We start from the raw sequence: 15,888 nt of genomic DNA, 5'->3' as shown, positions 1-15,888 counted from the left end.
CCTCTGACCTCCTTGAACCATCCAGTAACCCTATAGGGCTCCCTATTGACAGAACCTAAAGGGAGCAGCAGAAACAGCGGAAATATGATTTGCTGACCCAGCATCAAAGAACAAAGCATAAAAGGGTGAATTTGGAGCCAAGAAACCATAGGTGAAGACCAGCATACACACAAAGCACATGCTTTCCTGCAGCATACTAGCAGAGAACTCAAGTCACTGTGCTGTGTTTTTTGTTTTTGTTTTTGTTTTGAGATGGAGTTTTGCTCTTATTGCCAGGCTGGAGTGCAATAGCATGATCTCGGCTCACTACAACCTCCACCTCCCGAGTTCAAGCAGTTCCTCTGCCTCAGCCTCCCGAGTAGCTGGGATTACAGACATGCGCCACCACGCCTGGCCAATTTTGTATTTTTAGTAGAGACGGGGTTTCTCCATGTTGGTCAGGCTGATCTCCAACTCCTGACCTCTCCAACTCCTGATCTCCAACACCTTGGCCTCCCAAAGTGCTGGGATTACAGGCGTGAGCCACCGCACCCGGCCCACTGTCTGTGTTTAAGAGCCAAGTTGATCATGTGATCCAGCAGTCTCACTACTGGATGTATGTCCAGAGGAAAGGATATCAGTGTATCAAAGAGACATCTGCACTCCCATTTTTATTGCAGCACTATTCACAGTAGCCAAGACGTGGACTCAACCTAAGTATCCATCAACAGAAGAATGGATAAAGAAAATGTGGTATGTATACACGATAGAATACTCTTCAGCCATAAAAAAAAGAAATCCTGTCATTTGCATCAACATGGATGAGTCTGGAGGACATTAAGTGAAATAAGCCAAGCACAGTAAGACAAATACTGCATGATCTAACTTATATGTGGAAGATAAATAAGTTGATCTCATAGAAGTAGTGGATAGAATAGTGGTAACTAGATGCTGGGAAGGATGGATGGAGAAGGGAATAGAGAGGTTGGTTAACAGTTACAAAATTAAAGCTAGATAGGAGAAATAAGTTCTAGTATTCGATAGTACTGTAAGGTGACTAGAGTTAATAATAATTTATTCTGTATTTCCAAATAGCTAGAAGAAAGGATTTTGAAAGTTCCCAACACGAAGAAATGATAATTGAGGCAATGGGTACACTAATTACCCTGATTTGATCATTACACATCGTACACGGGTATTGAGATATTACACTGTATCCCATAAATAGGTACAACTATTATGTGTCTATTAAATTTTTTTAAAGAGCCAAATTGTACAAAAGTTGTTTGTTTTGAAATATTGGAATAATACTCATCATGGAGAGAATCTCAGACTGTGAGATGACAGCAATGTTTTCAATTCCACTTTCATTCTTGGGCACCTTCTTATTGGGTAGAATGGTGAGGCCACATAGCTAGATTTATAAAATTTAAACACATATATGATAAGATTCCTTGGTACATGTAGATTTTATAAAAATTAGATTATATTATACATAATATTGCATAACTTCCTTTTTCATATTAGCAATGTACTGTGATTATCTTTCTCTTCCAATTAATACGGGTTCTTTCTGTTTTTGAGACAGAGTCTTGCTCTGTCGCCCAGGCTGGAGTGCAGTGGCACGATCTCGGCTAACTGCAACCCCTGCCTCCCAAGTTCAAGCTATTCTCCTCCCTCAGCCTCCAGAGTAGCTAGGACTACAGGCATGTGCCACCACACCTGACTAATTTTTTGTATTTTTAGTAGAGACGGGGTTTCACCATGTTAGCCAGGATGGTCTTGATCTCCTGACCTCGTGATTCCCCCACCTTGGCCTCCCAAAGTGCTGGGATTACAGGCATGAGCCACCGCACCTGGCCAGGTTCTTTCTTTTAATGGCTGCATAACATTCTATTTTATGAAAGTTCTAAAATCTCTTAATACTTCCTTTTTGGGGGCATTTAGTTTACTTCTATTGTTTTGCTATCACAAACTGTTTCAGAGATGCTCTTGACCTCACGTTCTTGCACACTTGCCAGTTATACCCTACGGATAAATTCTTAGAAGTGAAATTTCTAGATTAAGGGATGAGTAATGTTAGACTTTTGACTTTTATGTACCTTGACGTCCTTTTAAATAAATTTGGGAAATTAAACTCATTTTCCTCAAACTCTTATAAATTCTAAGAAAAACAAAAGTATTATTAATTGAAATGTTAATGTTGATTATTTCTAGCACATTCAGTTTATGTGCTAGAAATGTATGATCTAGTAGAGTAGTACTTTTGTGAGGTAGATGTCACAAAAAATGTGTAGTACGAAGAAATTGTCCAGTAGTACGTCCATTTAGTAGAATTTTGAGAATAACATTTTGCCATAAATTTTATAGATATTTACCATTAATCCATTTGTTGTCCTACACCATGTAGTTGATTACAGTTATACATTTTTTGCTGAGTCTTTGGTTCAAGGCACGCAGTTCCCAATTACAAAGACATTCCTAATGGAATAAAGCATACACTTTGTGACTGATTTAAGGTTGTTTTCTTAAAGCACACCGCAGCCAAAAGTGGACACCGCTTGAGTTGCAAATTTTTTCCTTTTTGTTGTTGTTGCTTAATCCAATAACTGTTACCAAATTCCTGTAGAAAAGTGTTGCCCACTCCCACATCGATCTTTGGAAGCATTACATTCAGCTTTGGTGTTTATACACAATTTAATTTGGAAGGCTCCTCACAAATCATCTTATTTTCCAGTTTCAAAAACCAAGTTTTGAGTGGAGATTAAGACAAGGTCTCTTTATTTCCCGGTGCAGTCTCCTATCTATTTATTTGTGAATGAATGAATTAATTGATTAATTAATGAGACAGGGTTTCACTTTGTCACCCAGGCTGGATTGCAGAAGAAGTCATTGTGGCCGGGCGTGGTGGCTCATGCCTGTAATCCCAGCCCTTTGGGAGGCCAAGGCAGGCGGATCACTTGAGGTCAGGAGTTCAAGACCAGCCTGGCCAACATGGTGAAATCCTGTCTCTACTAAAAATACAAAGTTAGCCAGGCGTGGTGGCACGTGCCTGTAATCCCAGCTACTCAGGAGGCTGAGGCAGAAGAATCACTTGAACCTGGGAGGCAGAGGCAGCAGTGAGCTGAGATTGCGCCATTGCGCTTCAGCCTGGCCAAAAAAAGCGAAACTCCGTCTAAAAAAAAAAAAAAAAATCCGATCTTTCCTCTTAGCTTTATTAAATACACTTTAACTTTAGAAGCTTAGAAGCACAGTAATTAGAACTGGCCTAACTTTAAAAAAAAATTTTCACAAAGAAGTTAGTAACTTGTAGGGTCATTTATAATCTTTTTCTCTGTTACATTTTTAAAAAGTTAATACAATAATTTATTTACTTATTTTTTGAGACGGAGTCTCGCTCTTGTTGCCCAGGCTGGAGTACAGTGGCACAATCTCGGGTCATTGCAACCTCTGCCTCCCGGCTTCAAGCGATTCTCCTGCCGCAGCCTCCCAAGTAGCTGAGATTATAGGCACTGGCCACCACGCCCGGCTAATTGTTTTGTATTTTTAGTAGCGATGGGGTTTCACTATATTGGCCAGGCTGATCTTGAACTCCTGACCTCAGGTAATCTACCCACCTCGGCCTCCCAAAGTGCTGGGATTACAGGCATGAGCCCGATATTTTAAAAATAGTACTTTATTACAGAAGCTAGATGCGCACTTTAAATTATTATCAGAAAATTAATGTGGCAGACAAATTCTATGTTTGTCTCATCATCTGGGCCTGTGACATTCACACTTTTGTGATGTTCATCCCTGACTGTGGGTGGGACCTGGGACTTGCTTCTGTCAAAACAATATAGCAAAGCGTGAGAGGATGTCACTTGTGATCATATTACATAGCAGCCAAAATGGATTAAAGACTTAAATGGGGCCGGGTGCAATGGCTCACCCCTGTAATCCCAGCACTTTGGGAGGTTGATGGGGGCGGATCACCTAAGGTCAGGAATTTCAGACCAGCCTGGACAATATGGTGAAACCCCATCTCTACTAAAAATACAAAAATAGCCGGATGTAGTGGTGGATGCCTGTAGTCCCAGCTACTAGGGAGGCTGATGCAGGAGAATCGCTTGAACCCGGGAGGCAGATGTTGCAGTGAGCTGAGATGGCGCCATTGCACTCAAGCCTAGGTGTTGCAGCAAGACTCGGTCTTCAAACCAAAGAAAGGTAATCATATCTCACTGCAGCCTTGAACTCCTGGGCGGGGTTCAAGCCGTCTTCCTACCTAAACCTCCCAAGTAGCTAAGACTGTAGGTGCACGCCACCATGCTTGGCTAAGTTTTGCTTTTTTTTTTTTTCCTTTTTTTAAGAGACTGAGTCTCATTGTGTTGCCTAGGCTAGTCTTGAACTCCTGGCCTCAAGCAATCCTCCCACCTTGTCTACCCAAGTACTGGGATTAAAGGCAGAAACCACTGCACCTGGCCCAGTCTCCTTTTTGTTACAACTTCCTCCAGCTCTGTTTTGCTCTAGTGTGCGACATGAGCATGGTTCATTAAGAGGCTCGGCCCCCCAGCCCCAGGAAAGAACAAGCCAACAGCCGACAGGAATGTAGTGCTGTTTTCAGTCCTTTCCTCAGGACTGGTTTGTCTGCATAAGATGAGTAACTACCTGCTTCCAGGTGACAAGAAGACGTTTAATTTTAGAATAGTCGATCCAGGAAGCTAAGATGTCATTCTCGTCAAATCCCCAGTTTCTTCAGAAGACTTGAGGCCTGGCTGAGATTCTGCAGTCCCAAATTGGAGCAGTCTTGAGACATCCAAGATTCTTCAGTTCTCGTTTTAGATTCGCTGTCTCTCTCACAAAGACCCACTGTTTTCCCTCACAGGCAGGCCCCCGCCACTTAAATGTGCTGTGCGATGTGTCTGGGAAAGGCCCCGTCACTGCCTGTGACTTTGACCTCCGCAGCCTGCAGCCTGACAAGCGGCTAGAAAACCTCCTGCAGCAAGTGAGTGCCGAGGACTTTGAGAAGCAGAATGAGGAGGCCCGGAGGACCAATCGGCAGGCCGAGCTCTTTGCCCTTTACCCATCAGTGGATGAGGTGGGTGCCACTGTTTCCATACTGGAGAATCTCAGTGAAAACTCTGAGAGTCGTGTGGACAATTGTGTTGTTCATTATTACTGTATAGCAGCCCATGATGCCGGGGCTCACTTGTATGATTTCTGGGGCCTTGTTTTTCACTCAGGCAAGCCTGTGTGTCATAGCAGAGCCAATATTGATTATCATACAGATGGGATTCTGATAATAATAACAACTGGAATTTTCACAGCACTTTACAAAATGTGTTCACTAAGAGCATCTCATTTAATCCCCAAACGTTTCAAGGGTCTACATGTAGTAATCACACCCAGCAAGTCAAACCATCCTATTATTTGAGGGTCTGTGTGGTCACTAATCCATTGAGACATTCATTACTTAAACTTTGATGTTCTTTAGTGCTTTGTTACTTTCTTTTTAATGGTCTGTATGAGCAACCAGAGAGACCTGCTTTGAAAACATCTCAGGCTGGGATAATCACAGCCCATGCTCCCAACGTGTAGGACTTTGGGATCTTGATTGTTTACTTCTTCCTTTATTGGAGCTGACTGACAACAATAGGATAATGTAGACTTTGCCTGTGGTCACTGCCTGAGGCACTTTGGATGAAATGAGAGGTGACCATTATTCAAGCCTTCTGTCTGTTTGAACTCCTTATACTGTATAGGAGGCTGTCAGTTTCCCCCTCTGCGTGAGGTTGTCCACACTTCTGGGTCTTGCCAGAACTGCTATATCTCTACCGTCCAAACTGTATTGAAAGTTCAGTTGGAAGAAACAGGATTTGAGGAAACTTTGCATAAAAGATGTTCTATCCATCCATGCCTCTAAATATTTGAAATTCGATCCTTGGATTAAGTGAGACAATCAGAGAGCCTGATACCCCCACCCTTCTGGGTTGTGTTTGCTCACCTGCCCTTCAGTGAGCTCACCACTGGCCAGCAAGGAGGACAGCAAAGGAAACAGCAGTCATGAGATAGGATATCACGTCCACATGGAAATACTATTATTGACCTACTCACCATCTAGCACCTTCCTCTTTGATGATCTAAAGGGCAATTAGCCTTCACATCTTCAGAGAAAGAAGAAGCACGCTTCTCCTGAGATAATATGAACACTTAGAGATTGTGCTCATTTTGTAACTAACTCTCTTAAATTCTTTACTTAGAGCAAATTTCTGTCCACCTTCACCAAATGTGGCAACTTACTGATTGGTGTCCTGAATTTACTCCAGCTTTCTTTTCTTTTCTTATCCTGATTTTCTAAGCACCTTGGTTTCCTCATCTATTTTTATTTTATTTGCAGTTTTTGTCAGCAGCCTCAAATGGTCTTCTGAATGAGGCAGAGTATAAAAATAAATTATCTCACTTATATATAGACTCTAAAAAAAGTGGATCTCATGGAAACAGAGTAGAAAGGTGGCTACCAGGGGCTGTGGGGAGAGGGAGAAGGTGTTGATCAAAGGCTACAAAGTCTCAGGCTGGAGGAATACGTTTTAGTGACCTATTGCACTGCATAGTGACCAGAGTTAATAATAATGTGTTGTATATTTCAAAACTGCTTTAAAAAAAGATTTTTAATGTTCACACACACACACACAAAAGGTAAGTTGGTGAGGTGATGGATATGTTAATTAGCTTGATTTAATCTTTCTACAATGTATACATAGATCAAAACATTACTTGATTTAATCTTTATGCAATGTATACATAGATCAAAACATTACACTGTACCCCATAGATGTTCACAATTACTATTTGTCAATTAAAAACTAAATTAACAAAGTATGAATAATGTGAGCAATATCATCATCTCCTTTCCTCAGATTAGAAAGCAAGAATTAGGCTAAAGAGCTTTTTCAAGATTCAACAGATAAATTAAATTATAAAATGGGGCCCTAACCCCATTTTACAAAGTTCATGTTCCCTTGTTTATGTATCTACATACATATGACTACCTGGTATGTTGGGACACATAACTGAAATCCAAAGATGATATTTTTAAATATCATGTAACTTTTTCGTTTCCATCCACAGTATTAAGACTTTTTACCAGATTTGTCAAGATATATTAAATCAGACTGATTTGGCCTTTAGTTTCCTTCCTCTTCCTCTCAGTTCTGTAATGGAGATGCCGATGTGTAATAGAGGGACCCAAAGTGGGTGCCAGAAGAGAGAGAACAATTAGAGGATGCAGAGAATATGTCCAGTGAGACATTTGCTTGTCAGTGTCTCCCTGGTGGTATTAGATGGGAGAATGTTCCATCCGAACTGATTAAAATAATGAAACATAGCCTGGTTTTAGAGGAACTTTGTTTTATGATCTTTGAAACAATGCAGACACTCCATTGGGACTGAAAGTTATAATCTAGGAGCAGGCCTAATGGGGCCTGCTTTTGTCAAACAGAGAGAAGTGCTTCGTAATTAGTGTTCCAGTTATTTGTAAATAGGCATGTCTAAAATGCTTGAGGGCCTCTATACCAGCCCTTAAATATTTTGAAGCTGTTGTCACAGAAATTGCATTTGTCCTTATAATTTGTGCTTTTTTCAAAGAAAGTTCTATGGAGGAAAGGTAAATTTCTACCTACTCTGACGTGATTACAAATGCTGGTTTTTTCAATGACACAATCAGATTTTTAAATATTATCATTACTTGATTTCCCTGTAAGAAAAGTTAGAAGAGAGGTAAACTAGTATATCCAAGTTACGGCTGAGTCTACGGGAGAAGCAAAAGTTGGACTTAACTACCAAGCTTCTATAAGGCAAGTTCTTTCCCTAATTCATTCTGATTCTACACAAGGTGGTCATTCTACAAAAGGCATTCTACGTCAACCCCTAAGAAAGATTCCACGAATACTCCAAATCACAAAAAAGTTTGCTGAGGCTCTTGGTTACAAGTGACAGAACCCAACTAAAACCTATTCAGAAAAAAAGGTTGGGGGGGTACTTCTTGGCTCACCTAAGGAAATCACAGGTAGGTAAATGTGGAGTTGACCTCCGGATCCATTGGGACAGTAAATGAAAGAATATCATCTCTCTCATACTGTCTCTTTCTCTCTCATTATCTCTTTCATTCCCTTCATTTATATATATCTTTAGGATGATGAAAACAAAAGGTATCCATTAATGTTTCACATTTCCACTTTCTGCTTGCTTGGGAATTAGTTCCCATTTCAGTTAGCTATAAAGCCTGAAAAAATTCATATAGCTTAGAAGAGACTTAGGAAATATATCATCCAAATGTCATATGTGGACCTTGTTTGGATCTTGATTTAACAAAATAACAGTAAAAACAAATTGAGACAGTCAGGGAAATTGGAAACTGACAAAAATTATTTAGTGGCAATAAGAAATTATTAATTTTTAGGCATAATAATGGTATTGCTATATGTTTTTAAAAGTCTTTATCTTTTAAAGATAAGTACTGAAATATTTATATATGTATATGGTCTCTGGGAAGTTGCTTCTACGTAATCCAGTACTGAGCGAGAAAGGTAGTAAGTGGGTAAAGAGATGAAACCAGAATGCCCCTGAATTGAACTTGTTGAAGCTAGGTGATGGGTGAATGGTGGTTCATTGCATTACTCTCTCAACTTTTGTATATGTTTAAAATTTTCCCAATGAAAATCTTTTTTAAAAGGATTTCAAAAATTAGAATCTAGACCAAAGGCAGTCCCAGAAATCCATGAGTGTCTCTACCTTCAGGTTGTTTTCCAGTTAGGGAGATCTTCGCTTTAGATATGTCTGTTCCAATGATCCTAAAAGGTCCAGATTGCCCTGAGCGAGTAGGCGTCAAAACAATCTCTCCTCTTAAATAAACTCAGCCATTCCACCCAGCAACATGGCCAACCGTAACCACAAGGAATAGGGACCACAGGGAGAGTTTGGAGTAATGATGAGCTTACCACATTGATCATTCCAGCAAAGTGGGTACATATTTACCAAGAAGGTGACTTTACTGCTATTTGCAAGAATGTTAAGCTTGCTGTGGGATATTCAGTGGAAAGCTCCCAGGAAAAGACAGTGAGACGTGACCCTGTTCTTTGGACCCTTGCGATCGGCAGAGCACTCACCAGTGTTTGGAAAGCATACTGCAAGAGTGAGAATTACTGTTTTCAAGGATTTGCACTGCTCATTTTTGCATAGATGAATATAATTAACATAGAATGATAGTTCAGATGCAGATGTTAAGGTTACAGTAGGGACTTGATATTTCTCTTTAAGTCTTTAGTTTCTGTGCGGTAAAATAAACAGGTAGAGCTCTTAATTTGTCATTACTAAATTTCATATACCTAGCACTTTAGCAAGCTCTGACTGCATAAGCCTGTCTAGAACTTGTCAATTCAACCCCAAGTCTCTATCATCTGTTTAAGGAAACAGTGAACTGAGAAAGTGACTCTGTATTATAGGATCAATGGTTTACAGCCTTAAGTGAACCATTCTGACTCAGATTTCAAATCTGAAACTCACATACTTACTAGTAAAGCCCTTGACAGGAGAAATATTCCAAATGTGTAATTAGAGTGTTTAAAAAACACACAAAAACATCAACAATAGATAGAAGATTTTGCAATGCCATCTGGTGGATGTTACTAAGCCATATCCATGTTCACATTTCCTTCCTTCCTGCTTCAGTCTCTTTGTCTTAAATGCTTGGGTTTCTAAAAGGAGAAACTGTTTGCTGCAAATGCTGGCTTTGAGGTTGGGGGTTGGAAGAGAAACTTTCTTATAAAAGGCAGAGTGTTAGAAAAAAAGCAAATCTAAGTTAACTTGAGCCGTGGAAGGTATCCTTCCCTTCCCTGGGTTAACTCTAATTGGAGCTCCTCACAGAATTCACTAATGATTTCCTTACGATGTGATTAAAAATAGGAGGATGCTGTGGAAATACGTCCAGTACCAGAATGTCCCAAGGAACACCTGGGCAACAGAATATTGGTCAAGTTGCTGACCTTGAAGTAAGTATCAACAGACACACTACCACTACTTTGAGATTTATCTTGCCTTTTACATACAAATGTTGTATTTATTATCAGAGCGTGAATCAAAGCGGAGCTCCCAAAATACTTTTAACAGTGGGCAGCTGTGGAGTAGTAGAAAGGGCACGTTTGAGTCCATTCCTGGATTTTTTTTCTACCAACCTTTTGATGGTCATTCTTCTACAATAGAGAAGGCAAACACACGTGTCTCTAAAGTTAGGCACATAAGGTAATTGAGTGAAATGACCTACGTTAAGAAAAATAGCACTTCAATCAGTGGTGTGCTGGAGTCGACTGTACTAACTCCTGAGATCTGACAGTGCACATCTCTTCCTGTGTTCAGTGAAGTCACATTGGTAACTTTAAATTGGCCATGGCGAAAGTATTTACAATGTAGAAATCAGCCAACGCTACACATTTGCACCACCCTCAGCACCCAGAGATTATTTGTTAAACATTTACCAGTATGCCACTGTTGAAACACAATGATAAATGCAACTGAAACTCAGTCTTAGTGCCAGGGGGCAATAGGGAGTGGTGGGGACTGTAGTAAACTATGTTAAGGGGGCACTCACTACTAGCAACAAACTCTTGCCATCCAAATAAACAGGCCCATTTTTGTCAACTGTCTTTTCTATTTTTTCAAGAGAAGCTGAAAACCTAGATTTTTCTGCATAATATACCAACTCCCTAAATATGTTCTCATTCCCTTTATAAACACCATATAATTAAAACAAAACACGACTACAGTCTGGTTTCATCTTGTGGGCCAATTATTTGCCACACACTACTTTAAAGCAGTTGCGTCCAAACATTTCAATTGTATACTTTGATAGCAAAAAAAAAATCCTCTATAGACATGTATTAATTTTGTACTTTCGTATTAAAATATTATCTACGTTATAAAACATATAACTGAGAAATTTTAAAGAATGAGCTAGATAAATCTAAATAAATTCTAGTATTTTCTTCTTGCACTGCAATAGATTGTCTTGTGTACCCTCGGAGTGCCTCCATGCCTCTCTTCCTCTCTGCAGACTGCTATTTTCGAGAATTAGTTCTTCAAATCCACAGACGAAAACTTTAAAGTTGTACATATTTTACCTAAGCAAAACTACAGAAGCGTAACATTTATTTATATACTATTAGATGGGTCATCCGTCTCTCAAAGTCACTTCATGGGTCCCTTCAGCAGCCCCTGGTTTGCAGTGAGAAGGCATCTGGATTCTGGATGTAAGGCTGGGTTTCAACCCCTGGCAACTTCCCTGGGATTTTGAGTTCTTCCCTATAAATGAAGTTGATAGACCTTATGGTCTCAAAATTCCTACCTACCACAAACTTCTATGATTCAACGCATAGCCTCTGCCGATTTCTTCTGCCTCAGAATACAAGCCAGCAGGTCTGCTCACACAGCTATGGGTGGTCTCTTGATGTTACAGTCTCCTCCCGCTGGCCAATTCTACCAGAAGGGCTTCAGGGCCTTTCGTATGGAGAAATGAGCAGCCCATAAACCTGCTGAGTGTCACGTAATGGGCACAGAAAAGCAAGCCCTTGCCCTTGCAAACCAACCTGGCAGTGGGAGCTTCCTTGTCTGTCTAGTCGGCAGGAGGACTGAGTGGAAGTGGCTGTTCCCCTCTGCATTGTTGAGGAAGCCTTCGCTATTGTCTGAGGGACCCACCTGCCCCCACAGGATGCATCATCAGGCTACTGTTAGATGCAGCGACTATGTCATTTGAGATGGCAGAAATTCTCCTCTATGTTGCTCATCGCCAAGCTTTCTAGACCTCTCCAGTGAATAAGAGGCAGCTGTTCTCACAGGTGGGAAAACATGGTCACTAAGAGAGATATGTGTTATTTTTAAAAAATTTTAATGGAGGCCAAGTGTGGTGACTCACACCTGTAATCCCAACACTTTGGGAGGCCAAAGTGGGAGGATCGCTTGAGGCCAGGAGTTTGAGACCAGCCTGGGCAATATAGCGAGACACCCTCTGTACCAAAAACTAACAGATGTGTTAATTTTTAGCCCTAGCTACATTGGGAGGATCGCTTGAGGCCAGGAGTTCAAGGCTGCAGTGAGCTATGATCATGCCATGGTATTCCAGCCTGAGCGACAGAGTGAGAGCCTGTCTCTAAAATTAAAAAAAGAGGAGTCACTTGAATATCTCTTAATGAAAATTGTCAAGTGCAGTTTCTAGTGATGTCCCCGCAACTGCCAAAGCAGAAATTAAGTCGAATTGACGTATTTGCCAGGTGCACTTGGCCTGCTCATGTGTTTTAAATAGTATCCATACTAACCTATAACTGCAAGAGAAGAGATGGACCAGAAAGACTGCCCTAGGAATAACTACTTAGAGTAAACTAGAGGAAAGAAAGAAACAAATTCTTATAGGTAAGCCTAGAATGTGACAGTATGAATAGTAAAAATATAAGGGTAATATTAATGGCAAATGTTTTCCCATCTACATTGATATGTAGGATTCTAATCATAATACTACACATTTTAGCAGCCGAGGAATTTGTTTAAAGTTGTGGGCATCTGTAACTGTCTGTACTGCTTTTCAGAAATATAGAAACCCTCAAAGATACAGAAGGAGTTAGGTTCCTGCCTATTTTGCAAGTGTTTGTAACAGAAAAAAAAAAAAAGAATGACAACAAATTATTTTTCTGTTTTGTATTTTAAGTGGAGAAATATTTTAAGATTTAATACCGTCTTATGGAAAGTAATCTCAGCTCTTAGGAGTCTTCTTGATGGTGAAACTTTAATGTGCAGAAAATTTACCCAGGCAGTTTATTTTAAATGCAGATTTTGGAGGACCTCCCATAACAATCTCCCTCAAGAGATTCTGGTTGAGTAGGTCTCAGGTGGGATCAAGAAAGCTGCATGCTGGCAAACTTCTTTTGCTTCAAAATGCTAGTTTCTGGGGACTACACTTGAAGAACAAACACTCATAGAAAAAGCCCAAGTTCTGTGATCACAGATGGCTGGGCTCAAAACCTGAGTGTGCCAGTTCCTAACTTTGTAGACTTTGGCAAGTTCCTTATTCCCTGGGAACCTTGGTGTCCTGGTGTATTAAATGCAGGTAATATCTGCATTACGCTGTAGTTGTGTAGAGTAAAGAGACTGATGTGTGGAAAGCACTTTTTATAACACAATTTTAAGTCTTTAATAAATGTGAATTCTCTTTTTCTTTCTCGGAACCACAAAGGACTTACTACTCAGTACCAACCTAAGTATATCACAGCAATATTCAGGCCCGTTGTGTAGTAGGGAGTACACAATTAAATATAGGCTGAGCATGCCAGGCAGCAGCTGGTGAGCCTAGGCCCAGGAAAGCCCCCAATTGGCCTGGTGCAGTGGCTCACACCTGTAATTCCAGTACTTTGGGAGGCTGAGGCAGGTGAATCACCTGAGGTCAGGAGTTCGAGACCAGCCTGGACAACACGGTAAGACCCCATCTCTACTAAATATGCAAAAATTATCTGGGTGTGGTGGCACATGCCTGCAGTCCCAGCTACTAGGGAGGCTGAGGCAGAAGAATTGCTTGAACCCGGGTGGCGGAGGTAACAGTGAGCCGAGATTGCACCATTGCACTCCACCCTGGGTAACAAGAGCAAAACTCCATCTCAAAAAAAAAAAAAAGCCCCCAATTAATGTGCAATTACCTGATAATAGAAAGAATAATCATAGAAATCCACAACAGTGGGCTTTTGGGTGGTAAAATGTATGTAACATAAAATGTACCATCTTTTTTTTTTTTTTTTTTTTGAGACAGAGTCTTGCTCTGTTGTCCAGGCTGGAGTGCAATGGCATGATCTTGGCTCACTGCACCCTCTGCCTCCCAGGTTCAAGTGATTCTCCTGCCTCAGCCTCCTGAGTAGCTGGGATTACAGGCGCTCGCCACCACGCTCGGCCAATTTTTGTGGTTTAGTAGAGACAGGGTTTCACCATGTTGGCCAGGCTGTTCTTGAACTGACCTCATGATCCGCTTGCCTCGGCCTCCCAAAGTGCTGGGATTATAGGCATAAGCCACTGCGCCTGGCCAAAATCTACCATCTTAACCATTTGTAAGGTACAGTTCAGTGGTGAGTACATTCACATTGTTCTGCAACCATCACTGCCATCTATCTCCAGGAATTTTTCTCTTCCCAAACTGAAACTCTGGACCCATTAAACAATAACTCCTTATCCTCCCTACTCCCCAGCCCCTGGCTACTCCCATTCTACTTTGTGCCTCTATGAATTTGTCTACTCCAGGTGCCTCATGTAAGAGGAATCATAAAGTAACTGTCTTTTTGTGACTGGCTTCTTTTGCTTATAATGTCCTCAGGTTCATCTATATTGTAGTATGTATCGGAATCTCCCTCCTTTTATGGCTAAATAATATTCCATTGTATATATGTGGCATATTTTGTTTTGGCCTCGTACATGCATCTGTTCATGGACACGTGGGTTACTTCCACCTTTTGGCTATTGTGAAACGCGCTGCTTCTTGGCATTGTTTTTAAGATACATTCACACACATCATTATACATGATCCTCACAACAGCCTGGAAGATGGAAAGGCAAGCATCCTTACCTTATTTTGCAGATAAATAAATGGAATTCAGAAAGGTAAGTAACCTGATTAGGATCGCAGAATTAGCAGATGGTGGAAGAGGAACAGAGTCCAGGTCTCTGCCTGGGTGCCCTGTGAGTCTGCCATGATTCCATATTGCCTCATTTCCAAAGGCGCCATTTGAGCAAATAACCCTTTTTGTCTGTGCTCACATTCTGTCCAAATATTCTTCTAAAAAGTCCTCTTTTGAGACAAAGCTATCCATTGATGAGGACATCCTCTCGCACATACCTGGAGACAAAACATGGCTTTATTGACATGACGTCTGAGGTGATGGTGGACTGGGGCCCTTTTCCTGGTGCTGTCTGCAGGTAACATCCAAAGCCATGGGACGTCAAGCTGAGAAACTTGGAAGGCCTTCATCAGTGTTCCATGTGCACCTGTAACGTCCACCAAGATACTGAAGGCAGATAATGCACCAGGATTGTGCTTTGGGATTCACCATTTCAAGGGGAATTGGCAATTAGGGCCAATATGAGGGCTCCTCTTTCTAGCTCTCATGGGGCCCCGGCACCTCAGTGTTTATCTGCTGTGCTCAAGCCCCTCCCTGAACTCAACTCAGCAACTCCCCAGTAATGGAGTTAGGAAGGGCCAGACATTCATCCCCATCAAAACCCAGCCTTCTTCTGACTGTCCCACTATAAATCTAAGGAAAAGCAATTGAACTTTTCTTATGTTGCCATCTGAAAAGCCCCCTTCCTTAGAATTGAATAATACAGATCCTATCCTTTAAATTTTTTTTATTTCAGTGGCTTTAGGGTAAGTGGTTTTTGGTTACATGGGTGAATTGTATAGTAGTGAAGTTTGAGATTTTAGTGCACTCGTCACCCAAGTAGTGTACATTGTACCCAGTGTGTAGTTTTTTTTATCCCTCATCCCCCTCTACTCTCCCGCTTCTGAGTCTCCAAGGTCCATTATACCACTCTGTTTGCCTTTGCATACTCATAGCTTAGCTCCCACTGACATACAGCATTTGGTTTTCCATTCCTGAATTACTTCACTTAGAATAATGGCCCCCAGTCCATCCAAGTTCCTGCAAAAGACATTATTTCATTCTATTTTATGGATAAGTAGTATTCCATAGAGTATATATACCACATTTTCTTTATCCTCTCATTGGTTGGTGGGCAATTAGGTTGGTTGTTGGTTCCATATCTTTACAATTGTGAAACGGATGCTATCCTAGCAATAAAATGTGAAATGTGAAAAAATCCATTACCTCAGACAGAAAGTCTACCCTCTGAAAA

The 15,888-nt window shown here is 40.9% G+C and overlaps 1 protein-coding gene across 4 annotated transcripts in view; it reads left to right on the top strand.

Moving 5' to 3' along the window:
* DOCK8 (dedicator of cytokinesis 8) overlaps window positions 1-15,888 on the top strand; it is a 241,650-nt gene that overhangs the window by 86,914 nt on the left and 138,848 nt on the right. For all 4 annotated transcript variants that reach the window (XM_055294375.2, XM_055294377.2, XM_063609923.1 and 1 more), the window contains 2 exons: window positions 4,844-5,056; window positions 9,919-10,004. In XM_055294375.2, coding sequence (XP_055150350.1) covers window positions 4,844-5,056; window positions 9,919-10,004 — 299 coding nt within the window. The remainder of the gene's footprint in view (window positions 1-4,843; window positions 5,057-9,918; window positions 10,005-15,888) is intronic.

The sequence above is a fragment of the Symphalangus syndactylus genome, chromosome 9, assembly GCF_028878055.3.
Source record: "Symphalangus syndactylus isolate Jambi chromosome 9, NHGRI_mSymSyn1-v2.1_pri, whole genome shotgun sequence".
In the NCBI taxonomy this organism is placed as follows: domain Eukaryota; kingdom Metazoa; phylum Chordata; class Mammalia; order Primates; family Hylobatidae; genus Symphalangus; species Symphalangus syndactylus.
Note: the sequence above shows the minus strand (reverse complement) of the source record. Positions and strands in the feature narration are given on the sequence as shown.